Source organism: Chelmon rostratus, chromosome 20, assembly GCF_017976325.1.
Source record: "Chelmon rostratus isolate fCheRos1 chromosome 20, fCheRos1.pri, whole genome shotgun sequence".
NCBI lineage: Eukaryota > Metazoa > Chordata > Actinopteri > Chaetodontiformes > Chaetodontidae > Chelmon > Chelmon rostratus.
In genome coordinates, this window is record NC_055677.1 from 4,019,411 (window position 1) to 4,045,659 (window position 26,249).

The 26,249-nt window shown below is 38.5% G+C and overlaps 1 protein-coding gene across 1 annotated transcript in view; it reads left to right on the top strand.

Annotated features, from left to right (window-relative positions):
• The first annotated feature begins 6,130 nt into the window (after positions 1 to 6,130).
• Positions 6,131 to 26,249, top strand: part of LOC121623723 (cadherin-12-like) — a 56,951-nt gene continuing 36,832 nt past the window's right edge. Inside the window, exons 1-2 of the mRNA XM_041961138.1 lie at positions 6,131 to 6,376; positions 23,044 to 23,338. Coding sequence (XP_041817072.1) covers positions 6,131 to 6,376; positions 23,044 to 23,338 — 541 coding nt within the window. The remainder of the gene's footprint in view (positions 6,377 to 23,043; positions 23,339 to 26,249) is intronic.

Below are 26,249 nucleotides of genomic sequence, written 5' to 3' on the forward strand. Positions count from 1 at the left end.
ACAATAAAAGTGGATAGGATTTCTTTAAGAGTTTAAACACACAAGTATACCCGTTTAACATAGCTCTGTTGATACAGCAAACACGTGGGCACACAATTGGTTTAGGTAAGGTCGACACGATTGTCTCTGGCAGGAAAGTGTCAAACTGAAAATATTAGAGTGATGGAGTGACAGACATTTCATACAAAAAAAAGACAAGTTGACATCTGCTGTACTGTGTCAAATCCAACATTGTCTTGTTTGCTATGACTGCCAGACCCTGCTTTCTGACAGTCACTTGTCAGAGAGTTTCCATTATAAACAACATGGATATTCCTGAAACTAAGGATGTCCTGGTCAGGTTTTTTCAGCCCGATCCTGAGTCCTTTGATGTTGAGTACCTGCCAATTCTGAGTCTTATCCAGTACTTACATTTACCTAAATGTAAGTAAATAACACATTGAAATAGAAATAATTTAGATTTAGACATTTTACTTAAGCTTTACGAGCTATCAAAATGCTGAAGGTTCTGGTTCAAAACTATCAAGTTGATAACTGAAATTATTGCCCTTACATGAATTGAAAAGTTTAACTATAACAATGAGACACACACAAAAGATCTTTGCCCTGACATTAGGTTACTCTGCTTTATTTTAACCAATACTGAGTATTTAAAATACACCCAGATCTGCCCCAGGACATCTCTCGCAGAAACACTATTTCCAAATACTATATTTTTTGATGAAATACTCGTAAGTGGTGAAGACAACACTTGAAACTGAACTTCTTTAAGTTACTTCTGACGGAGAACAATTGATTTCTTGAGGGTAACATCTCTGTAGTACAACATTTTCCATATTAAATAACTGGCAGCATGTAAAACTGTATTTCCAAAGCAGCTTCCCCAACACGACTAAAACCATCCACAAAGTCTCTTTCCAGTCTTGGTTCTGCCGACAAAGCACTTTAGTAAAGTAAGCCTCAAGGCACATTTATCACAGAAATAGCCTTGGCAATGGGAGTAGTTGCCATTTGTCACTATTAAAAGAAAGTGTTTTGGCTTACTGTCTTAGTGTTCTAATGAACGCAATGAAAGACAGAGGTGTTTTTCAACAGGACAAATCAATGCTTCAAAAAACTTGGTGCTGGCATTCAGTAGGCTTATTCTCTCTTTCAAACCACCAATGTTATTAACGGCTGAATCAGTTTTCCTACAAGCAGCTAAAAAAGTATTGGGGGGGCACTGGCCACTATATAACAAAAACAAATCATCTGTAGTCTTCTAAGAGTTCTGTCCTAGAACAGAGTAGTTCTCATTAATCTGACATTAACCCAAACTGCTTCTTTTTTAAAGTATGGGAAGATTATTCTGATATTGTAGATGAAACAGCATCACTGACATACCAAGGGGCAACTTGGGCGAAGTAAAAATTCATCATATTCCTGGTCTGAATACCCACAGAGTATCATATCCACCACCAAGTTTAAAAACTGCCCAGACTAAATGTGAGTGGAAGGCATCCTTTGGCTATCCCCAAACATAATGTGTGTAGGATGTAAGAAAAAGTGGGGAAGACGACTCATCAGATCATGTTAATGTTTCCATTGTTCAGGGAACCAAGTTTTGTGCTCCTTACAGCTGTGTGCACAAGCCTTGCATGCAAGCAGCCCTCCAATGAATATCATATAAAGAATATTTTATTAAAAATGTAAAAAGAAAAAAGTGCAATATATTTCTGTTTCCAACAAAGCAACATATTCTCTGTGCTGCCTTGCATCTAACAGTAAGACTCATTGTTTCACAGCTAGACAGGAATAAAGCACCTTGTTTTTTTGCCAAGCCAACAGAATGGCTGAAGCCAAACTGTGTCGTAAATGAGTAAATGTATGTGAGTAACTAACAAAGCCATTTTCTTCACTACTCATTACTTTGGTTGTGCTATAACCTACATATGAGATGTTCTTTGATAATTTACCTTGACTGGCCAGCTGTGTTGTTACTCCCATTTTCATTACATTGCTTCCACCTACACTTCTCTCCTCCCACTCTTCCCCTGAAGGATTTCAGTGATATTACAGTCTTCTTTGGCCTTAGCTTTACAAAAACAATGTCTTCACAGTGATTTCCCTAACTGACTAGCACTTTTCTCCTTCATCTCCTCAGCCTGAGTGCACATATTTTCTCATCAGTCAGGACTGTAGTTCAATTGAGGTCACTGTTTTGATCACTGTGGTGACAGTGCTGAATCTCAACACATCTGTGAGAGGAAGATTCAAATCATGAAACATCATCAGATGTTTAAAACAATATGATTTGTACTAATATGTTACTGGTCGTTTCATGTATTCTACTGTACGTGCAGAGACATAAATACAGAGAGTCCAATTTGTCAAGTGAATGCAAACATTCAAAATTTACCATACAAAAAAAGGCTTCTCGATGTTATTTCATCTGGATTGATTGATTGATTCAATGCTTTTGCTAGCTTCGTTAGATGTTTGTGTAACATTTGAAGACGCTAAACACTTTTCTTTTAGCTTATCATTGTCTCACAGGTTACCCTTCTCAGTTTCATTTATTGTTACTACACTGTTGGATTGTGGAACTAATGGATGACCACTTTGTAGAACCAAAAGGGGGGTCTATGGCAAATATTTGAAGAATATAATGACACAGGAAACCTTAATGGCTGGAACACATTTTGATACAAACTCTAAATTCATTTTTCAAATAATAATATTGTTAATTACATTTGGACGTTATAAATTGCACCGCTGCAGATAAGGTCTGGAGTCAGTTCACAAAAAGCAGCTTTTGAGTGGCAACATGTGCTCATAGCAACACTCTTCCCACAACCATCCTTGTTCAGGACACCTCAATACATCCTATCTTCAAAGTCCATCATCTCATATCCATACACTCAACTTCAACCGTCCATCAATGATTAAATAAAAGTGTTTAAGCCAGTGACAGGGTTTACGCAAACTGATCCTATAAGATATTGAATTATCTATAATCTCATCTATATATAGCCCTTCTTGCACTACTGCTGCCCCTCTGTACAGTTTACTCTACATGCTGGTTTAGTTGCATGATCATTAGAGGATTCTCCTCATTTCACTCATGCATTTCATGCACGTCAGCATAAAAAATAGACCTATGTAGTGACACAAAAGAGTAATGCCTCAATACATGTAGACCATGGCTAACCCTAACCCAATTTTCAGATGAAGCTTTTTAAAGAAATTGAAATATTGTCATTCTACATTCAGGACATCTACTTATAAGCTTCAACTCAAAAACAGAATCATATCCAATTTTTAACAAATTTCGAAAGATTTCTTGACAACTCCTTGATGATTAATTAATTCCCATCTGGATCATGAGTAGGCAGGTACATAACCTAATCATAACAACTGTGTCTTCTTCATGTCTCTGAATGACACATACGTCCACAATGGAACACACTGCAGTAGTTAGAGAAGGAAAAGAATGAAAACATCTCTGCCCACATACCTATCAGGAAATACAGTATATGCAAAACAAGAACTTGATCCAGATGACTAATTTCTCCCCTCTATTCCAGAAGTCAATGCCTACTTATTTGTTTGTCATGTTTATGGCAGCCTTGACGACTAATAACTTTCTGTGGGAGTCTCTTGTGGGTGGTAATCTGCACCAGCAGATCGGCTAGCCATATGTTCTTTGATTATTGAAGGTGATGTGTGAGAACGCTGTCAGCCCACTGCGTCGTGTTATCTGAAGTAGACACACGGGTCAAGGCTCACAACCGAAGCCTGACACATGCTAATGAACTTATCTCATAAAATATGCATCAAGCCCTCCCAGGGCCGTACAGTGGCAGAGGCATGATTTTGCAGGAATTATGGGAACAGTCATTTTCCATTATGTCAATGCTAAATGAGGAGTGACCTGCGGGAGAGGCATGTCTGACCCGTGTCAAGATAGTTCCTGCCAATTTTGCACGAAGAACTTTGCAGATCAGTTTTGACTTTTAAGATACTGTGGTGACAGAAAGAATAAATGGATCTGGGTGCACCGCATAACCTTGTTGAAGCAATCTCCCTCTGAAGCCGATGTTCCAAGTCTGTATAATTAATCAAAGACAATGATGTCAATGAGGGCTCCGGTTATGAAATTAGAGGCACGCTGTCTTCCATTACTGTACAGCTTATAAATGCATTAGGAAGAAGAGAGGAACAATAAGCCAGGTGTGAAAACCATTAGCTCCATTCTTCATTCCAACCATTTGTGGTTCCCGTGTCTTGTTTTCAGCGCAATTAAGTGTCTCGTAACAAGGCCCGAGCTGAACGCTTGAGTGTTGATAGGGTAGTCAGGATTGCAAACAAGGTGTGAACAGCAACAGCGCAACAGTTCTTTGCTCAATAATGAATGAGGCTTAACAAATTAGGTTCGTTCTGTAATGTTTCTTTTTCTTCTATGCTTTAGGCTGCGCAATGAAAGATTGTGAAATTACAAAATCAAGTTTTAATCCTCTTAATTATAAAAAAAAATGTGCTACCTCTGCAAACATTACACATCTGACATCAACAAATACAGGTAAGGGACTTTTCACCTTCTGCAGTTTCAAAAGCATATTTTACTGATTGTCTATCTACACTCAGAGCTTTAAAAGGTCACAAGGTGTAGAGTCACCTAATTAAGCTAGATGGACTTTTGTAATCCTGTTTCATTTGATCATCTGTAGTTTCTGTTGTTTCTATGAAAGCACTTCAACATACATACAGAGTTATTCACTACCTGAATTCCATTTCATTTGTATTCAGTATTAACGGATAAATTGCATTAGGTCACTCCACTAAAATGCTCTGCAAATGGTCTGTTTTAAGACCAAGAGATCAAATCTACTTGTACTGTTATAAAAAGGAACACTATAGCATAAAGAAGTGATTGAGAGGCTACGTAAATACATGCATGTCTTCAGAATACATTCATTTTTACACAAAAAAAATCAGATTCAATGGGATGACATGAAAATGCTGTTACATGCTACATCCTGACCATGGGTAAAGCTCATTGGTACTTTCACTGATCTATGTGAAGACATAAAAAATGTATTGGTAGAATCAATTAAATACTCAATTGCATGTCTATGAGCAGGATTATATGTTAGTAGTTTTCTGTACGAGTTGCCTTTTTCATAGGATGCATGTAAAATGACATGCAGTGGCAAGCAGAACGATATCCTGTGGCCACTGGCTGTCAAATCTGTTGTGCTCCTCACAGGAGTGATGTCTGAGAGAAAGCAAAGTATCTTAAAGGAATCACTGAGAGCATGCTATTCGCACTGACATCTCATACAGTGCATGTGTCAATTTGATCCATGAATTGCCAATGCATCGTGCTATAGGTTCAGACGGTTGCCTGCATCTGATGTAACAACTGCACTTTTTACAGCTTTCTGATTGGTTCGATAAAAATTACTAAGACAAGGTTGGTGAGGCAAAATATAAAAGCTCATCAGCACGCTCTCATTAAAGTGTCATTAAATTATACATGACTTTCAACTTCCATGGCCAATCAAGGAACTGTAGTAACACTGACAGGTCGGTGGCCTTTAATTGACAGCAAAAACAGAGTCACAGTTTTCACCACAGAGACAAGTAATCTAGCTAATTATAGGATACATCCAAGAGAACTGTCTAGTACAGAGGAAATCCATCACCAGCCAAATAATTATAACACTTATTTTTTATGATTGAGAATACCAGTATTATCATTCACCACTGAGCAGTAAAAACGAAAGCATGGGAGGTGGAGGCAAAGATTATGGGCCACCAAGTCACTGGTATTCATTAACAACAAGCCATGTGCACTTTGAGCCGGTCCGGGACTGTCTCTATTAAGAATAATAACATTGCATCATTAATAGAGGTAATGTAGGCAAGCAAACCTTTTAAACTATGTATTTGTTTTCTACCCTTTAGGTGATGAGCTCCATAAATCTCTGAGTGGGATCCTGACAGGCCCAGGAAAACTGTTCTTTGGGTTTGCCACACAGCCCCCTGCCTCACCCATTCCCCATAACCACCTCCACAAGTTATTTCAGTGTGGCTCAACTCTCATCACTGGACTTTAACTTGGGGACCTGAACCTCACAGATCGCCAATGCTAACAAGGAACTGCCTGCTGCTGTTCCTTTGGATTCTTGTTGACGAAGGCTCAGTCTTTTCTTTGCGTCCACCTTTACCACCACTGGGACGGAGCAGGACGGGGAGGGAGCACGGCAGGACCTTGGTGGGCCCGATGAGGAATGGGGCAGCTGGATTTCAACGGGTCAAACGGGGCTGGGTGTGGAACCAGTTCTTTGTACTGGAGGAGTACATGGGGTCAGACCCGCAGTACGTGGGCAAGGTAAAAAGCCTTATTTTTTTCACTTTTTTATTGCACGGGAGAAGTCATAAATCACATAGTAAGGAGCTTGAGAGAAATTGAATTGGTGGTAAATGGAGGGAGCAATAGAACGTGGGGGAGATAAAACTGGAGAAAAGGAACAGAAGGATGGAAAAGAACACTAATGTTGAGTAAGTTTTAAACCACTCTGGTTTAAGCTGGGCAATATCATCAAAATACAATATCACAATGTGTTTATTTGTTGTTGGTGCATGTACATAAACAATAGGACAATCTATTGTTCTTTTTAACTAAATAATTCAACAAAATAATTAACATTTACTATGCATACAAATACATATACTAACTCTGATGGCGGTTGCAATTGCATCATTTTCATTTTGCCCCTGGAACTAAGCCTCACCCGTTTTAATCTAATAATGCTCTTGTTGTAAAACTGTCCTTGTTTGTTAGTGTTTTAAGATATAAATGCTCTCAGCCATGGGAAGAAAATCCATACATGCTAATGGAACTGTGCCAACATTTCTATGTTAGACTAGCTAGACACACATGACATTGAAGTGATAAAAGAATCGATGGCATGGTAGAAATAAATTTAAATTACACTCCCTGTAAAAGCTGTCAGAACATCATAGTTATGAGCCAGGGAAGACACTGGCAGCAATAAAAAGACAGCAGAGAGACCCATTAGCCTTAACTGAATCCAGGCTGAGATAGTATACACACATCCACTGAGACACACTTCTTTCTGTCCCCCCTCAAACCTTGGCCATCTCTGTTTTTAGTGTAGGATTTTTTATTCTCTGCTGTGGCTTAAGACATTCGTAAGTAAACTCTGTGGGGTTTTAAGGCCAAAGCTGTAATTTGGCACTCCTAGCTTACATAGGATAATAGTAAGACTGACTTATCTGCCCCAGTACCGCTGCAATCAGCCCTGACAAGCCATGCTGTTTGTGGAAGCCTCTGAGGCTAAAAGCAGAGGGAGGGAGGCTGCTGTCTGCTGCACTCCTAAGTCACTTAATCCTGGGACTGCTGCACTGCTTCAAAATAATTGACTGATTCTTTGCCATATGAAAAGCATTTGGAGATGAGATCCTCAGACCTTTGTCAGGACAATCTTAAGGGAAAAGCTTTTGCTTCAAAACAATTGTACATAGCTAGAAGAGGATACAAGTTTAACAAATAAAGCCTGGAGACTGGAAGGGCAGGGTGTCAGTGACAAGTCTTCCAAGGAATTATCAAGTACCATCACAGAGGCCACTAAGGTAACTGTTTTGTTTTCACAACACATAAATGAACTTTAATGAACCATGCAGCTTAGTGCAATGAATGCTTGTCCTATAATACATCAATGCCTAATTGTGGTAATGTATTCTCTCTAGAGTGTAAACATGATTTCCATTCAGTGACCTGCAGAGTATTGGGGCTATAGTGGCGCAAGTAACTGCTAAATTCCCCATCAGTGGCACAAGTACCCTTCAGGACCAAATGAAAACATAATAATCAAAATTATTACTAGCATTATTTCATGGGTGTCAGCATTCCTTTATTTTAGTAACTCGGCTCAGGAGGAACTCGATAACTTTTTCTTTGAACATTAATAGACATAACTTTTTTACAATTTTTACTTATTCTTTATTCTTTGTTTCTCCTGTATCCGTTGATTAGCAAAAACCACACCACAAAGCAATTGCTGTGCTTGCTCCTGTGGTCAGTTTGTCATGTCCATTTATCCTTTAACACTTGAATGTATGTAGGAACTTTCTGCCACAATATAACTTATGAGTGCGAGCATGTCAGGTGATGGTGGTCCACCTGATGTTTTGTTTGTGGTTTGTTTCTTTTAACCTTGGTTTTCTTCCCTCCAAGCCTCTTTAGATACTTAGATATTTAGATAGATCTCTGCTTATACTTAAAGCATCTTTTTATGACAGCTGTAAATTTATGCTTACAATCAATTAGCATTTCATTTCTGTTTAATGCACCAGCACCTGACACACCTACAAAACTAAGTGTAAAGAAAATAGAGAGGGGAGAAAATTCTGTACAGCTCTACTTACGCTACATGATTTTTGTAAAGCATGTGAGGTGGAAGGGTGACTGTATGTGATAGTCCCATGTGTTGGAAATTCTTATTTACACATACACACTGGCACACAATGAGGTAATCATTTTTTTTTGTATTTATCTTTTTATGAGGCAGTTTTACTTTTGATATTAAAAAGCACAAGAAAATAAAAACTGAGTAGATGGCAGTTGAACAGGTGTAAATATAAGAATGAAAACTAACAAACCAGGTGACAAATTCAGTCCTTATTTATCTGTGACTTCAAGGCTTTGTAAGCTGCTATTTAACTCTGAGGTCTCAGGATCAATATGAAGTGTTTCATCAAGCTTTTAGGTTGGTTTCTATTTTGCCTAACCGCACAATTAAATGAACAAGAGAAGACAGTATAATTCCGAAATTTATCATTCGTCCAATGATGTGGAAACCTCACTGATATTATCTTCTGTTTTTTACCAAAACCTGACCAGGTGAGCAATAATAAAATCGATTTCAAGAGTGTTGTATTAAATGCATCACTGTCAACTGTAATTGCAGCAACCAAATCTCTACTAATTAGCACTGTACATTAAAATTAGAATAATTCACATGAGTAACAAGATGCTGTAATTGTGTCAGTTCTGACAGCATGCAGAATGGAAGACGACCAGTGGAGGCGGAAGGGAAAAGAGGGACAGCGACTGATGGTGTAGTGGGAAGTAGAGTACCAGTGTTACGGATCAACTAGTTTGCCTATTAACTGGTGACGTTCAGCTGAATGCACCAGTGGTCGCTTGTAGTGACAGCAGATGTTTGGAAACAACATGATAACATTTAGTTTAGTTCAGTCCTTGTGAATGCCTTATTGTTCACTTTTTCAAAATTTTAAAACGTTCATCTGCGTCTTAGACTTCATTGAACCCACTGCAACCACAGGAAGTAAGCAGGTTTATTTATAAGAACCGTCCATGTACCACAAAATAATTATCTTATGCTACTTGATACTAATCCATTTCACCATAAAACTGCTGCGCATATCAAAGTCTTGAAGCGCCTGTCTGGTATAAACAATATAGCCAGATAAGCATCGGAGCACTCTCTTTGTGCTCGCAACACATAGTTTTGGGCATCTCAGCGCTATCCCACTTCTTCTAACATACTGCACACAATGAACGCAATTTTAAAACATAGTTTAGTACACTGAATATGCACAAAACACACCTCATACTACATCTTCCAGATTGAAATGCTCTGACAACAATAGTCACAACAAAAGTTACTGTGGTAATCTTACCAGAGGTATAGCTCTCTTCTCATATGGAAATCATAGGAGGTGGAGGTAATTATTAGTGTTGAGCAGGGAATTGCAGAGGGAAGGACATACTTAAAAAAAAAAACAAACAAACATCCATCTTTACTTGCTGTGTGGTGTATTTCAGATTAATGAGTGCAAGCAAAGCAACGTTTCTTTTCTTCTGCAACACCAGTAGAAAAATATGCCATGTCTGCTTTTCCACTTGTTTTGGTGGTATGGTATGATTATATAATAAAGAAAGACAATGAACATAGACTCAAGCTCTTAAAATATTGAATGTGTGTGGCCTAATTTGAAGACAAAAAATTGTCTGTCTGAGACAAAATAAATGTATGATAACAAATCCATATTGATTTGACACATGCAATACTAGATCTCAATATTTATGTCAAAATTGATATATTCTTGCCTTAACAGTTTCTTTTTAGGCTGGTTGAGGTGGCAGATGCTAAAAATGAAGGCATGTTGGAAAACCTACAGTCACAACCAGGAGCTACAACTTACACTTTCTGCTTAATTATCCTCCTTACTCCCTGAGGTACAAATAAGGTCATGACAAGATTCAGCGTGGTCTTTAGAACTACCGCTAGTCTCCTACTGCTAACATTAATATTGAAGCCAACACTGAACTGCAGTTGTTAAGAAAAGTGTTTAATTTTTCACAAACAGGAGAGGCACAATGTCTCAAGAGTCTCTGGGCCACAATGATTCCTCTGTGGAAAATAAAACTGCTATTTAGAGTGAATTAAATTTCATTTCGAAATAGTACAATGGAGGTGTAAACACCACAATGGACCTGTAGAATAAATAACGAAAAAAAGCAGTGCAAAGAGTGCAAACTATATTTAAAAAAAGGTTTTGCACCGTTATACCTGCTCAAGTACATTAGAAGGCTGCTATTCTGAGTGAAAACTAGTGTTGTTTAACTCCCAACTTCCAATGCCATTAAGAAAATAATTAACAAAGACAAATAACAACAAACCATTATAGTTTTATAACTGTCTCCTTCCACAGTTTTAACAAGACATGAATAATTACTCTGTCACTTGAGAAACAAAAGACCCACAAGAACATATTGATTAGAAATGACTTAGAGCACTAACATTTCACATTTCATGCAAGCTTTTATGCTGAGAAACGTCTGACAATCTTCTTTTGACAACAACCACATTTCTTACAGATTAGCAATTACAGCCCAGAGGGCTTAAGAGGGTTGATGGAACAACCCTGTGCACTCACAATTAGATAATGTTGAGGCCTTCCCTATGCTGAGCAGTGATTATCTGCAAGAAAAATCTGCCATTAGTGGTGTGGCTGTATATCACGCCATGCTGCTTCCTCCACTCTCTTAAACTCTCTGCTGAGTTCAGCAGCTATTTTCAAGCATTTCTTTCTAGCATCAGTGCACTCTCTATCTGAACATATTGGTCACTAATTTCTGTTTGACATACTTTACCTAGAATTATAGCAATATGGCAATTCAGAATCCACTCAAAGGAACTGGGCTTGTCATTTCGAAGCACAAATATAACGACTGCTTACTGCCAATGGAGGTGTATTCAAATGCAAAATGTCTCAGGCTTGACATCACAAACAATGCTGAGATTGTCTGACCAGATGCTACAATTTTATATTGACAGTATAGCATACAGTGTGTCTGACAACATAGCACACGGTGATACAAGTGGATGGACTTTGGAGCATGACAAAAAAAAGAGAATTTGTACACTGGTATTTCACATTTCAGCCGTTGTCTAATAATTTATATTGACTTCATCTTGTGATAGCACAATGCACATGAAGGCTTGGATATGTGTAAGAAAAGAGCAAGTTTTGTGTATGAGAAAGAGAGAGAGATAGGAGGGTACAAAGAAATTGGAAAGAGGGTAAGGGAGCTAGGAGAGCCTACACAGAGCATTTGCAGAGTCCTATCCATTGCAATCTCATTGTGAAGTGATTGGACCCACGTAAGAACAACCTGGTCTGTAGATTCTCAATGTATCTAAAAAAATAAAAAATCTTTGCACATCAGCCAGCCTCTGCTGTGCTACCTCCCACAAAAGAAACACAAGACAAAACCTTGTTCTCTTTTGAGAAATAGTAAGTCACGGGAACATGAGAGTAAGGCAATGTAATTATGACTCTCACAAAAGGGGACGTAACAAATGATATACTTGGCAAGAAAATACAGTAAGGAAATCTGTTTCACAAAAATTCACCAAACCTTGCAGCCATTTAGTTGAGAAAGCAAACATCATACGTCCTAACGCATTGAAGGTTAAAAAGAAATCAAACCAATTTAGATAGTCACACTTAGGACCTATAAAAGGAAAGCGGGAAAAACTCTCAGTACCCTTTACTGCAATACAGAGCATGTGATGGCATGCAGTGGCATGCTCCAATGCCTCATTTCTCACACTTGCAGACAAAAGGTCGCTCATTTAAATACAAGTCAACAAACCACTTTTGCTCGAAAGGGCAGTCCGGTGTCCTATAACTTGTTTATTCCCTTGCTTCCTACCTGACAAGGAATGACCATCCTTCTTTTTATTGATGGCTCTTCCTCCCAGTTCCACCCCACACCTGGCTGAGATTTATTACTGACGTGGAGCCCGCAATTTAATCTTTCAATGAGGACCTATAAGAAGGACATAAAAATCTTTTCAACAAGACTTATGCGCCAGGCACAACAAAGAGAGATTCCATCATCTGACCATATGAAATTTACCATCCTTACTCGTGATAGTGTGTTCCACACGGTTAAATATGGTGCAGTTGCAATGCCTGGGAATTTAGTTATAAAATGCTTGAAAACCTGAGGAGGCCCATATAAAGGCAGCAAACCTGTTTACACACTATGAGGATGATAGCCACTGTTGTAAAATACTTCAGTGGGACTTACTGCAAGCCAGCAGTTAATTAACATCGACTCAAATCACAGGCATCATAACTTGATTGCTTTGCACTGTTCTATGCAGAGGTCTATTCAGTGACCTACTGCTAAGCAAGGCTATTACACACAGAGCCCGAGCAAAGTGCCACACGATAATCTTGTTGATCTATCCATGGCATCCATAAAGCATGCCTAATGCATTAACCGATTGTCTGACACAACAATCCTGCAATCACTGAAACGTGGAACATAGCACATCAGCACATATATGACCCCACACTGTAGTGTTAATACAATTCTTTAATGAGTGCCGGTGAAGAAAATGCAAAAAATGTGCAGATAATGTCAAATGTGTATAAAACACTCCTCTATAAAATGCTCATATGATCTTATCTTTAAATTAATCTCAGAATTTGTTGCCCAAGTAATTCACTGTCAAATGCAAAGTAATGGGAAAGGATTGCTCTCTTGAAGATTATGCATGAGGTGTACCAGTGATTCAGCTGCTCGTTAGAACATGTTAAGAGGTTGAGGGCATTTACAATTGTAATGTAGGTTGATGATGAATGTTGCGAGAAATTCTGAAAAGAACAGCTGAAATAAAAGCTAATGATGCCATTCATCTGTCCTGCCAAAGTAATATATTTCATATATTTTATCCTCATGGGTAATGGACTTTTTTCCCTGAATTGCCTGGATCGTATTTCCAAACGGTGTGCTAATGCCCCAATCAGTATCACTTACTACCATGGTCAACATTTTCCATTTGTTCCTTGACATTGATGGGCAATATTGTTGCAATTCCGGGTAGAAAATTGCAGTCTGTATGTTGTATCAATATCACTATATTGTTTAATCAAGTGTGATATGAGAAAAGGGAATCAAGCCCTAACCCCAGTATCTATGATCAATAACAATTATGTACATTCATGTGATGTGTCAAAAATCATTCTTACACCATGTTATTTGCAAACCAAAAGATAACCTGACATGAAAACACATTTTTTTCAAACTTTTAAGTCATGTATGATAAAGCCCCAACTTGTTGCATCCTTTAATTCCTCAGATCGTTGACCTAGGTAAATGTTATATGAACAGCCATTGTTGCAAACATCATCACCTTCATCTTCAAACAGTGAATGTGGTTGTCATGGTTTTGATGAATGCCAGTTTACAACTTAAGATGAGGTGTATGGAGCATTGAATTGCGCTAACACAGCTTCAGAGGTGAATGCAACTCAACACGGTCTCTCTTTTTTTTTTTTTCAAACACCCAAGGCTATATCTGTCAATCTATCCCATCTTGTCCTCTCTCCATCTCCTTCTCTTGCTCTCTCTCTCTCCCTCCCTCTCTCACAGACACACACATCCCTTTACATGTTTTCTGTCACTGCATATCCACCCATATAGTCTCCTGTGTGTATGTGTGCATTTTCACCCTCCATCCTTATTACCTGACTGAGGCATGACACAACCCAGATAGCAAGCTCAGAGCTGTCAGCAGCAAAGAAATGGCTCGCAAGCCAATATCGATCAGCTATAATAAGCTTGCAGCATTTGACATAGTGTTTTCTTTCCATCAGCAGCTCACCAGTACACCGACTACCTGTGAAAACTTACCACACAACCAGCAGTCACGATGTGGTATGACATGGCATTGCACTGACAATGCACAAACTTGCAGCCACCTACAGCACCATGCCAACACAATGTCAGTATGTCATCTCACTAGCTGGTTGGAAGGACAGTGTTTGAATGGTTATTGGATTGAAGGGACTGCAGACTCCATAATGAATAACAGCATGAAAATAAATTCAAGACAGCGGTAGCCCTGGGATGCATACGAAGCACCAATGGATGCAGAATGACTTACCGATTAACAGCATATAGTATAAATTCTCATGGGATATATATATGTATCATATATATAGTTTATGTCTTGCTTAAAGCACAAACCACTGTTAAATATTGATCAGAATTAAGTTGTTCACAGTATAATAAATATACAACAACATTCAATTGGTTTTATTGACATAAGGTGTCCATCTAAGATGATGGATAGCCAAACAATATTCTTGTTGAATTGATACAAAATCAACAAATATAAATCCCCTATTTTAGCTTCTGATTTTTCTCTCAGACGAGACAGGTGATTTTAGCAGATATGTATGCTCGATCAGACAAAAAGAATGCAATTTAATCTCACTTGGACTTTAAATGACATAATCCACACAGATACTTAATTGCATTTAATGATGAGAAGTACAAGTACGCACAAACCGTTTTCAGAATGTTTACTGATTTGTTAATGTAGATGCTGGTGTGTGGTTGCTGGGCCATTCAAGGAACAATGTTGGCTCACTATCAGCAAAGAGTTGTGGCTTCCATATGCATTCCTAAGAGGAGCACCACATAATCCTGGTTGCAGAAATCCAATTACAGCATTTTCTACAGAGGTTGGTTACATTCTCCTCTGAAATCGCTCAAATTAATCAATATGCAGGTTTACTGCATAGCCAATGAGGGACCATGTGCTGCAAATCCTGAAAGTAACAGGGAACACCACCCTCTCTCAGAGCCAAGAATTTTCTGTAAAGAAGTGGACAGATCGGCTATGATTTTCTCAAATTTGTATCAGTAGAGTTTTTTGTACTGAGAGCACATGAGTAATGGACCTGCCAATATTTGTTTTGACAACACCGGTGATGCACTGGCTGGTCATCTGCATTGCTTCAGCCGTTCCAGACCGGGCAACATTCCCTAATGCTTCGAGATAGCAAATAGGACCAGGATGGAATTAAGTCATTTTTAGGGCTAAACTGTAAACTGTAACCTGAATGTCTGAATTTTCCACATTTTTTTTCCTGTCAATAATTAATATTTATTGCTATTTTTACATTTTAATGATAAAATAAAGTCTACAAATGGGCTAAGGGTGATCAACCCATGTAACCTTTAACATTGGAGCCTGAGATAGTAAGAGCAGTCACAAAAATTACTAAAACCCCTTTTTTTTTTTACAAGCTTAACATTAAACACACTGATGAGAAACTTCAAGGCCAGACTGCTAGTCTCGTCACAAAATACACTGTAGACACAGCAAGTGGCGGTCATATTGTACACAGAAATATTAGCCATTTCTAGGTCAATAAATGTTACTGTTACTTATAAGAGGGAAGCTATAAAGGTGAAAATGATGAGCTTTCAAGTTTAATCAGTAGTCATTAATAACACCATCAAGCACATCATGTTTAGGAAAGTAGTTGCACATACATGCACACAGAGGGCAACCATTTACTGCATACTACCAGCCTTTCTGTGCTGACAAAATGTTAAAAATATACATAAAGTACTTTAATAAAACTTAAGTTCTCTGCCCTCTCTGGTGAAAATATTATGCCACATTCCTATTACTATATATGTATATATATATATATATATATATATATATATATATATATATATATATATATATATATATATATATATATATATATATATATATATATATATACATATATATATTATAATGTAAATGTAAACTGTTTGACATGTTCCGCATCTTGCAAGGTTGTGAACACTGACCAATCATCCGAGAGAAAAAACATCATGACTGCAAACATAATGACTCAAACAGATGGTGGGTTTGGATGGTAACAGGAATCTTACTTCACTTCCTCACACTACCTGTTTCTTTTTATAGCTGCCATGTCAACTGGTACCCTGAGCAAAGCATCTTGCTAATCACGTTTATCAAGAAAAATGGAGAGTAAAGAATTTCTCACGATAAAAAGGGTCCATACCGTCACGCTGTCTCTACGAGCCAGCTCTTATTCAGTCATTCAGCACATGCTTTGTTAACCAAATGTATGTTTGCTTTTTTGGATTTACATAAAGTTATCAAGAATGCCATCATTTGAATTCTGCATGCATAGACTCTGTTTTGTTGGCTTGTGTGTTAGAAATTGGAAACAACTGTTACAAGAAAGGAACGGACATTTTTCCCCTCTCTTTGGTAAAATCACTTATTTTCTTTTGACAATCTGTTGAGAAGGTTTTGGCTGTGATTCTGCCTCTTGTCTATTGAGCTCAACTGGTGTTTTGTAGTTTAAAAGAAGGCCTTGTCTGCCTTCCTATTAACGATTCTTTTCATATAATTGATTACCATTGTTAGAGTAATGGAATTTTTAATTAATATCAGTCAACTTTCATTTATAATTAATGTGGCAATGTGCCTATTCTTTTTAGATTTGCATTTCTTTTTCATCTTTAATTGTGCAGTTATGAATTGATTTGCAGGTGCCTCTCCTGGGTGCTTGTATTGAATGAACTGCAAATGTGAAAAATTTGTTTTTTTTTCTTTTCTCGTCAGTTAAGGGACAACAAAATCTAAAATCCACATTAATCAAAAATAGAAAGTGATAATTTATTCAGAAGGGCACAGAAATGTGAGTCTGCCCACACGACAGAGTATATTAATGCCTAACCCAGCTGCTGTTGAAAGTATTTTGTGTTGATGATTATTAGGACTGAACAGACTGTTAAAGTGAAGAGCCTGATGAGTTATCAATATAGTAATTAATTAATGCCACAATCTGTCTGACTGCCTTTAAATAACTTTGTGCAGTCCAGAAGTACATATGCATGATGGAAGCTATCAAGAACCTAACCTCCCCCAGCACTATTATGCTACCCGAAATAATTCCAGAAAGTATCGTTGTGAAGCTAACAATGCATAATTTTTTATGTGTGCGTTATTTAGATATCGATTCAGCTCTACAAAGGTATGGACATTGGAAAGTGTTTGTTTTTTTTGTCCACTGGAGTGAATGACAAGTGAAGATGAACATCTTGTGAAGTAATGCAATCCCAATCACAAACTCTATGTCATCAAATATGGAATATTATTTTTCACAGCAGTGTTGCAGGAGATCTGTATTGGATTGCACAAGACCGGACACAACTGTTAATGCTGTTGTGTGCAACCCAGTATGTTTTCGGTCAGGAATATGCTTTTCTTGGCTTGGTCTGACTAGTGGAGGATGGTCCTTTGACTACATGGTTGCAACAGTCTCTGCTACTCTGACCTTCCTGGTACACCACAAGGAAAAGCAGTAAAAACTTTAACCATGCCGAAGAATGAAATAGCGGTTCACTGGTATTGTCATTTCATGGACAAAAAAAAGTCTATCACTCTAATATCTTGAGATAATCTGGTACAAATGATGCTGTGTGAATGGATTGCAAAAGATTACAGGATTACAAAACAATAGGAAACAAGATGGAATAATAAATGAACAGCTACTCATAACAGCTACTCTTGTTGCAGGATCCCCTGTTACAATCTGACTAAAACATAGGGCACAGGAATGCACAGTGTTTTATTAAAGACTGGCAAACCTGGAAGAAGTTTCTGAAGAGCACCTGAGGGCAACAACTCTTAAACAATACTGCTGACAGCAAAAAAAAAATGGCTCAACTGAAGATGCAACCGTTGGATGGCTGTATTTTGTTTGCACTGTCTATGGCAAGGAAAACCAATCCATACCCTAGTGTATCAACATTTTACAAGTTAAAGTTTAGAAATGTTTCTTGTAAAAACACATGGGAAAACTCTTTACACTCTAGCTCACTTTCGTTTTTAAGGGTTTAAACACGCACAGCTGAAGTCCTACTGGATTTGTGCTTCTAATTATTGCAGCCTCATGTGCAGACATGCCATTTCACACAATCACAGAATGATAGAAAACTATGCTCATTACTGCTCAAATAAGTACTTCCCAATTTTTCTGATGGGGGCACTTAAAGAGGGAGTTCTGTCCAGTTGATTTTACAGGAGCGTTCATAACCATTTTCCAACAAAGCCAGATACAAAAAACAAGAATGCAACCACTGCCAACAACAATATGGCAAGTGGACAATAGTACTTCAAGCATATATGCATGCCACATGCGCACACACACACACACAGGCAAGCAAGTGGTACAGTGATAGGATAATGACATGATGGACCAAACCCAAGAAGCAGCAAAAGAACAGAATAGAATAAAGCAGTATACAAAATAATAGACTTCTATACAGTATGAACATAGACAATAGACATGTTCGAGGGATGTTGGATCTGTGCTGCTGTATAATCCACCCCTGACCAAAACTATCACTGTAATGTATGTTGTGATGGTCCCAACTTGCATTCAAAGATTTTTCACTGGAGTCAAAATCCTTGCACAAGTGTAACTACATTCTACCAGTCAATGATTACAGTCTAAAATAAATCACTTCAATAGTTAACTGTTTCATCCCATGAAGCTGAAATTGAAGCCCTGCTTACTTTGTGCTATGAGTAATCAACCATAATCAGCCATCGCCGTCACCTCCACAGCAGGTGGGACAAAACCATGACACACACACATGCATGCACACACGCACATAGGCGACTGGGTGGTACAGCGACCAACACTCATATAATGGCAGAGCAGCAAAGCAGCACAGCAGCAAAGCATCACAAAAAAAGAAAAGAATAATGTCCTACCTTCTGGAGTCAGACAATGTCTCCAAAGTGTGTCGAATCTCCCTTGCAGTCCACAATTTCATCTGTGTGTTGTTGTTGTTGTGTATGTTTAATACATATCAAATGTTTTTGTTTGCTTCTAAGATTCTCAACATGTTTTAAAAGATGCTTTGTGTAGTAAAAAGAAATCATATCAAACAATCATACACTGCAATAAGCTTTGTGATCAAAAAACATGATACAGCGCACAAAAGCACACACAGGCAAAAATTAGCCAACAAAAGCATAATGGCACAGCAGCCAGCAACCAAACAGCATAATATTAACAGTCTAGAATAAAACAGACAGCAGAATAACATATCACTTCTTTACCAAATACTCGCCTGTGCACATGCGCACATAAAACTAATATTCCAGTATTAGTGACAATATTTTCCCTATTTACATCATGTCAAAAGCATTCAAAATAGCATAAATAAAGGACAAATGTGATGTTTAATGCAATAATCTTTGTTCCACTGCACTACATCAGAAAAGAAACACGAAAAACAAGAAGGATCCAACCTCCAATAACACATTTTGCTAGTTTCTTAATTAATTACCACTTTGACAAGACAATTTAGCGAAATTATTGAGTTGGATCAAGTTACCAATAAACAATTCCACTGGAAGTCAATGCATTGCAATGAATTATCATCCAGCCCTAAATGCACTCACAAAAACAGACACACAGAAAACTAATAGCCAAACACAGCAGCCAACAGCACAATAATGAATAACAAAGCGGCGTGTCTAAGAAGCACAAAGTAAGACAGAAAGAGGCAAGGCTGCCTTCAAGCACCACAAAAAGAATAAAATAAAGTCACATCCTACCTTTTGAAGTCACTGGCCACCCGGTCCATAGCGAACCGCCGCAGTCCGTTTTCCAAACTGACAACAGGAATACCTGGAGAAGTTCAACTCCTAAGTCCTTCAACAATCCAGGTGTGTGTGGGGGGGGGGGGGGTTTGTTCTTTATATTTTGGTTCAAGCCACACATCGGTTTATTGCGTTGTTCATCCATAATTAACCCAAAACGCGATTAACCTGTCCGGTGGGCAGCTGGACACTTTGACGTTAAGCTAGCTCCGTTTCCACGGTGATGCAGGGTCCGCTAGCAACTGCGTGGCTTTTTGCTGATCTTCTTGAGGTGGACTTTATTTCACCGTTCAAAGAGAGTTGTGAAAGCCAGCATTTCAGTAATGTGGCTTTCAGGTGTCTTCGAGACGCCAAACGCTCTTTTTTTGCGTCCAGGTTGCATTAATGAACGTTTCATCGGCCTCTTCTCTTGCTAGCTTCGGGCTCACCGGGGCTTGCGCCTTATTTTAGCTAGCTGTCCTCCTCCTACGCAGTTCAAATTTAACCGAGCGAAACAGCGAACTTTATAGCGTCAAAACACGTGGAGACGTTTCTTCATTTGCCGTTTCTTTGCGCTTCTCTTGGTGGAGTTTCTTGATAGTTTCCTCCTGAATGTCCACCTTCCCCTGGAAATGAGACCGGGAGGCCCAAACTAAACTTGGCCGAAAGTTCGGTTCCAATTTATTTCATGTCACGTGTTCCCTCGTTCCCTTGTCTGGTCTCCTTGTCACAACATAATAAAATGCTAGCAAGAACCATGAGCTGAGATAAACAACCTGGGCTAAATTCTACACGTTTTTCTTGTAAAAGTCTGGACATGTTAATGATAAGGTGCTCATTGTTATATGGAGATATTTACTCATATTTCAGCAGGTGTGACTTGCCAATGGTCAATCATGGGCTGAAGTGTATGACATATCATTAAACTCGTGTGCCATGACACTTAAAATGATAATTATGGTAACCCTTATTATGCTACTGTCTGCCAAAAACAAATTGTAGAGGATACAAATTCAAATTAGGGGTGGCTGTTACTGCATATATTGGACTTCAGCTGTGAGAAATGAATTCATCTTCTTCACCAAATGTTTAATGCTCCCCCCAAAAAAGTTTGCCTTCTACTTTGTCTCACTGTCATATTGTCTAGTTTGTGGAGGAGACGCATAATGTTCACATTATTTATATGGACAATACATAATCTACATTTCAGATTTTGTGCTCATTGCATAAAATGTTTTGGGACCTAGTTGTCACCCAACAAGGGTTATGTACTAAAAATAATTCTCATTCATTTGAATATCAATGAATAATGCACTATGGGTGAGACCATTATATTGCAGTGCTATGCTTGTGTGAACTGGGCAATTTACACTGTATCACCAATTATACCCGGTGTGTTTGTGCCTGTGTCTGCATGTTTTGAATCGTTTTGAAGCGTAACCTATAGAGAATTTATAGCTGCATCTAAAATTTCCTCTCCTCTCCATGGCTGCTGCTACCATAGACATTCACCGGAAAATTGGCTATATTTGCAAATGATAACTTAATATTCACCAACAGGATAAAAAGTAAAGACAAAATTTCTAAAATTAAAAAAAAAACCTGTCAGTGTGAGGATTCATTTCATTATTGGACAACTGTGCTGGTTAAAGGTACATAAAAATGTGGTTAAGATATGGTTAGAGGAGATTTTTGAGTTCAGAATCTAAACATTCGGATAAGGGCAGGGGAAGATTGTGGTATAAATAAAAACATGAACATGAACATTAGTTCCAGGTCTGTAACAGGATACAAACTGCATGAAAGATGGACATGCAAGCCCATCCACCTCCACATCCTCATATAGGCCCCACAATTTCATGCACTGGCACAGAATGTTGGCATTGGACATGAATCGTGAATCATGAATATTGGGCAATATGTGCATAATTACTGGGGATACTGGGCAGATAAATCAGAATGTGATTGCAGGACAGCAGTGGCTGCTGAACTTGTATTTTTGCATTACATAATTACAGTTTGATGACACAATTTCCAACCCAAAAGCAACCAAAATTAACCATGTCTATTCTGCTTTAGTAGTGCTTGAAAAGAGCCCAAAGTCAGCTATTAAGTATAGAATTAGAGGTACCTCAGTGCAAGTTATGGAAGCTTTTCTGACAGTGAAAAATTAATCCATGTTGCCCAGAGCCAGCAGGTCCTCAAGTTAGCTGGCTACACTGTATGCCTCTGCTTCAGTGCTTAAAATATCTGTTCTTGTCTCCTGGAATAAGACTGCTGTGGAATTTCATGCCATTGAAAAGATGGTAAAAATCCATATCCATGTGTGGTGGTGATCATGTTGCATTAGAGCCTTAAATATTTAAAAGGCTTTGAATTGTATGACTGATCTCCCCAGGGAGGTAAACATAACTATGTCAATAAGCTTTCTGCCACCAGCCCAGAATGTGTTTGTCTTGTACAAAGAGAGCTGCAGTGGCCCTGGATCTATATTAACAAAGATGTTCTGTGGCTCGAGTGGTGATGTTTTGCAACTGTACTGAGAGTCACCTGGTCCAGACCTCCACTGTCAGATGAAGGCATCTACAATTGTGCAGTATTTACCTCTCATTTTCACAGTCTGATCTTTTGCCATTTTTTGAAAAACTTCTTTCTCCTATTTCACATAAGAGAAGATTTTTGAGTCATGCTTGAATGGAAATGGCTCCACGATGTTGAAGAGCTATCACTGCAGCGTAATTGCACTGAGAGAATACATTATTTATGAGAGATTTAGCCTCATTAATCTGTGAAACGTTCTGAAAGTACCATCATTTTATTTTTCTCATGACTTAGTGTTTTGCAGTTTTTTGCAGAGACATGAATTTGCTCTTTGATGCGCAGTCAGTTTCCTTGACTGTCTTTGTGAAATAGTGTTCTTTGACAGCTCTTCCCCAGTGCTTTCAATGAATCATTATCTGTGCCAATGTTTGCACTCAACCTGTCTTTTTCCTCTTTTGTCTTTCAGCTGCACACTGACCTCGATAAAGGGGACAGTGCGGTGAAGTACACTCTCTCGGGGGACGGTGCTGGCTCCATTTTCACAATTGACCAAACAACGGGGGACATTCATGCCTTAAGGAGTCTTGACAGGGAGGAGAAGCCTTACTACACCCTGCGCGCCCAGGCTGTTGACATCAACACCAATAGGCCCTTAGAGCCTGAATCTGAATTTGTAATCAAGGTTCAAGACATCAACGACAATGAGCCAAAGTTCCTGGAGGGACCATATAGGGCCAGTGTCCCTGAGATGTCGCCAGTAGGTAAGTGACCATCTGCAGTGACTTGTTCTTGTTCTAATCCTCTAAAGATAAGGAAGCCAGAACTTTCCTTAATTAATTAGAATTCTTAGCACTGAGGGCTTTGTTTTCTACTCTTGAACTACAGAACACAAAAGTTAAGTTTCAGGAGCATCACAGGTACAACCAGAGGGGCAAAGCTGTTCCTCTCAACAGATTTTGACATTTCAGAGAACCAGTTATTCTTGGTGTGCCCTGAGAATATTTCACAGTTTTGTCTTTATACACCAACCTCCCTCCCCACCCCCAACCCCTAGGGAGAACAGATCAAGGTAATTCACTGGCAGAATGGTTCCTCTTGATGTGAATGGCAATGAAGCCCTCAAAACTCCAAAATCAGCAGTCTCTAGGGGATGGGTAGAAAGCAGGAACAACATAACCTAGCCCCAGTGAACACACTAAATCATAATCTGCTCTGCAACTGTATACTGTGGAATCATAGAAGCTTTCAAGTTTATCAAAAACCCATCTAGTGTGACCATGGAAGCTGAGTACAGAGATTAGCTTTAAATTAGTTTTAAAAAAAACACCCACAGAATGAATGTTATCATTTCTCAAGTGAATTTACCAATTGATTCAATATGCTACCTTCCTGTTATTATAAGATACATACTTTATTTATTTCTGATTATAATTTAATTTGATGCCGGTCAGTGTACGAAAGTAATTTAAAATGATCACTTGGATGTTCAGTTACTATGGATGGATACCTGCTCGTACATGCTTGTCAGAGACAGATTCAATAAAAATGGTCAAATTAAAGCAGCAGTCACTTCACTCCGTTATCTGTGTTTCTGCATGCGTTTAAGTTTGTTATATTAAGGACATCCATGTAAAGATATCTTGACATTTCTTCATTAGTATGAGTCATAACCCAAAAATTCTGAATACATTTCCCATATGAACTATAATGAGCATCTTTCATTGATGCTCATTACCTGATAAATGTCAACATCTTTGAAAATCCATGCACAGGCTTTTTGCTGTAAATGTGAAGCCCTAACTGAAATGCCCTGATGACATCAGCAAAATCATCAGTGAAATAACCCCGATGACATCATCAGGGTAATTTTTTCAGACTTGGGACATTAGACAACGGCCTGTTAAGTATAACTGTTCACAGGCCGAGTGTTGCTTCTCATAATGAGATCTTCCTGTGCAATCTGGTATTTTGTATATTGTATTTGTTAAATTAATAGCAATGTTAAAAAAACAACACACAAAAAAACATTTACAATAGACTACCCCCACAGGTAATTTCTGCATTTAAAAGTATATGATGACATTACTGGCTGCTATGTCAAATCTGGAGTGATGGAGCAGCGCTGGCCGGATTGTGTATTGAGAATCAGAGGCAAACAGTGTAGCAGGTCAGGCAATGAGTGGAATATTCAGGAAGAACACTGGAAGACTGACGGGGATCACAGCGTAGCAGGCAAAGCAGGAAGGCAGGAGGTAATGGACCTGAAGCACAGGTAAAATAGGCTTAGGCAGGTTCAAAGACAGCAAAAGGCAATGGCAGAGAAGTAGGAGGGTCAACCGAATTTCGCACCACTATGGGAAAATCTGAGGAAGAGTAGAGTGAAGAACCATACACACAAACAGAGAGAGACAAACAAGACACACTCAGGAGGGGAAAACAGCAGAAACAATACAGATGAGGGAGGAATCCTGCTAGACCCAAACAGTGGAACCACAAAATGTGCACTTACAGTGAGCCAAATGAACAATTCTGACTTATTGTAAAACAAGGCTAAATAACCTGTGGGTGCAGAAATAACCTTCACTGTAACTCAAAACCATAGAGACTCTAACACTGATAATTGCTGTAGAAATATGCAGAGTGGCACCACCATCAGTAATACCTTTGCTGAGAATTCAGCAAGTTTTTAACAGCCCCCCCACAAGGTGTGGTAGAAGTGAAAAAAGAATTCAGAGGGTGTTCACACTGTGGGAGATCAAAACCAACTCTTCCAACGCCAAGTCTTTATCAATCTTTTATGTTAACAGAGCAAAAGCTAAAAGAGACAAATGCTGAACATAAATATGCTGTGCAATCATGGCTGTCAATGGAGACCAATCTATGGCCAAACATAAAATCACTCATGGCAATAATCTGGATTCCCTTGGAGTTGTTAGCAATTATCTTGTCCCTGAATCATTTAAAGAAAGTCAGATTTTTTAAAAAAAAGGAGAAAAATAAGTAGTTCAGAGAGTTCCCTGAAAAAAATGTAATTACCACAAAATGTCTGGATTAATTTGTTGATTTCACTTCTTGTCAAGAAATGTGCCTTTCAAATTGTTAATATCAGACATGTGACACCACATAAGTCCTTCCCTAATCGGATCAATCTTTTGATTGCACTAATGCTTCTCTCCTTCTCTTCACATTTGAATGTTAAATTTTGCGTGCATTGTATATTGTGCTATGTTAATTGGTTTCCTCCGCCTTGTTTTCAACAACAACATTGCGATGATGTGACGAGTATTGTAATTTAAAGAATATTTAATGAAGTCAGATAGATAATCTATATTGTGTAAAGATGGTCTGCAGTCTCCTGCCATGCTTACCAGCAGTGACCTTTGAAGCCATTTTTTCCACCTAGTTCTTTATCACACTCCTGAATTTCCATAATTCCGTGAATAGAATTTATTCAACATATTTATTGTCTCACACCCAGGGTAAAGGCTGTTGCCTCTGTTGTGTGGAAATGCGATGGTGTAAGCCATATTGAAAGGCTTTCAGACATTCACAACACCAGAGCTCTTCAAGCTGCAGATTCCCTCTCTTTTGCTGAACTGAAAAGGTGTTCATGCATTATCTCATCTATTGTATTTCCGTGTTGAACATGATGCAGTCCTTCTCCGGTATGTC